The sequence below is a fragment of the Austrofundulus limnaeus genome, unplaced genomic scaffold (assembly GCF_001266775.1).
Source record: "Austrofundulus limnaeus strain Quisiro unplaced genomic scaffold, Austrofundulus_limnaeus-1.0 Scaffold23, whole genome shotgun sequence".
NCBI classification, from domain to species: domain Eukaryota; kingdom Metazoa; phylum Chordata; class Actinopteri; order Cyprinodontiformes; family Rivulidae; genus Austrofundulus; species Austrofundulus limnaeus.
Genome location: NW_013952425.1, coordinates 720,125 through 720,776, shown reverse-complemented (window position 1 = coordinate 720,776; position 652 = coordinate 720,125). Strand labels below are relative to the sequence as shown.

Below are 652 nucleotides of genomic sequence, written 5' to 3'. Positions count from 1 at the left end.
GTAACATGGAGGCAGGGCTTAAAAGCCTGAATTTTGCCTGAAACTCAGAGACGAAACGTTTCATTAGAGAAGAACCCGTCCAGAAGACCTACACAATTTTTTTCTTTTTGATTTTTTACCTGGATTACTGAGATGCATCAAAAACAAGAGTTGAGAGACAGGAGATGTTAGGACGTATATGTCTGTTCAGTGTGACATATTTGTACAAGCATACGCAGAAAAGAAAAGGAAAAACAAAACAAAAGCACAACCCAGAGGACCACAAACCTTAAACGGGGTAGGAGTGAAAGGGTTAGTTGGGGAGAGGCGGAGAAAAAGTCTACTGTGACTTTCACCCTCCTACAGAGAAGAAAACAGGGACAAGACAACAGTTTCCTACATCTGTTTACCCACGCAAACATGACAACACATGTAGACATGACAAAGTCAATGCCTAAATATGTAGCTTCTGTTATTTTTGAACTTCCATTTTTATTTTATTTTGTATTACAACAAGACGACAAAGTATAAAAAAGTAGAAACGCCAACCTTGTCCTTGATCTCCTTCGTCATGGCAGCAGCTCGCTCCTCGTTCGACTCCGATATCGATGGCTGTTGCTTCAAGACAGACAAGAAAGTAAATCACTCTACTCCGGAGCAGATAGTGTAGAAA

General features: G+C 40.5%; 1 protein-coding gene across 1 annotated transcript in view; it reads right to left on the bottom strand.

The window, feature by feature from the left end:
- mpdz (multiple PDZ domain crumbs cell polarity complex component) overlaps window positions 1-652 on the bottom strand; it is a gene marked incomplete in the record, with an annotated part of 77,493 nt that overhangs the window by 22,579 nt on the left and 54,262 nt on the right. The window contains 1 exon segment of the mRNA XM_014004314.1: window positions 268-339. Coding sequence (XP_013859768.1) covers window positions 268-339 — 72 coding nt within the window.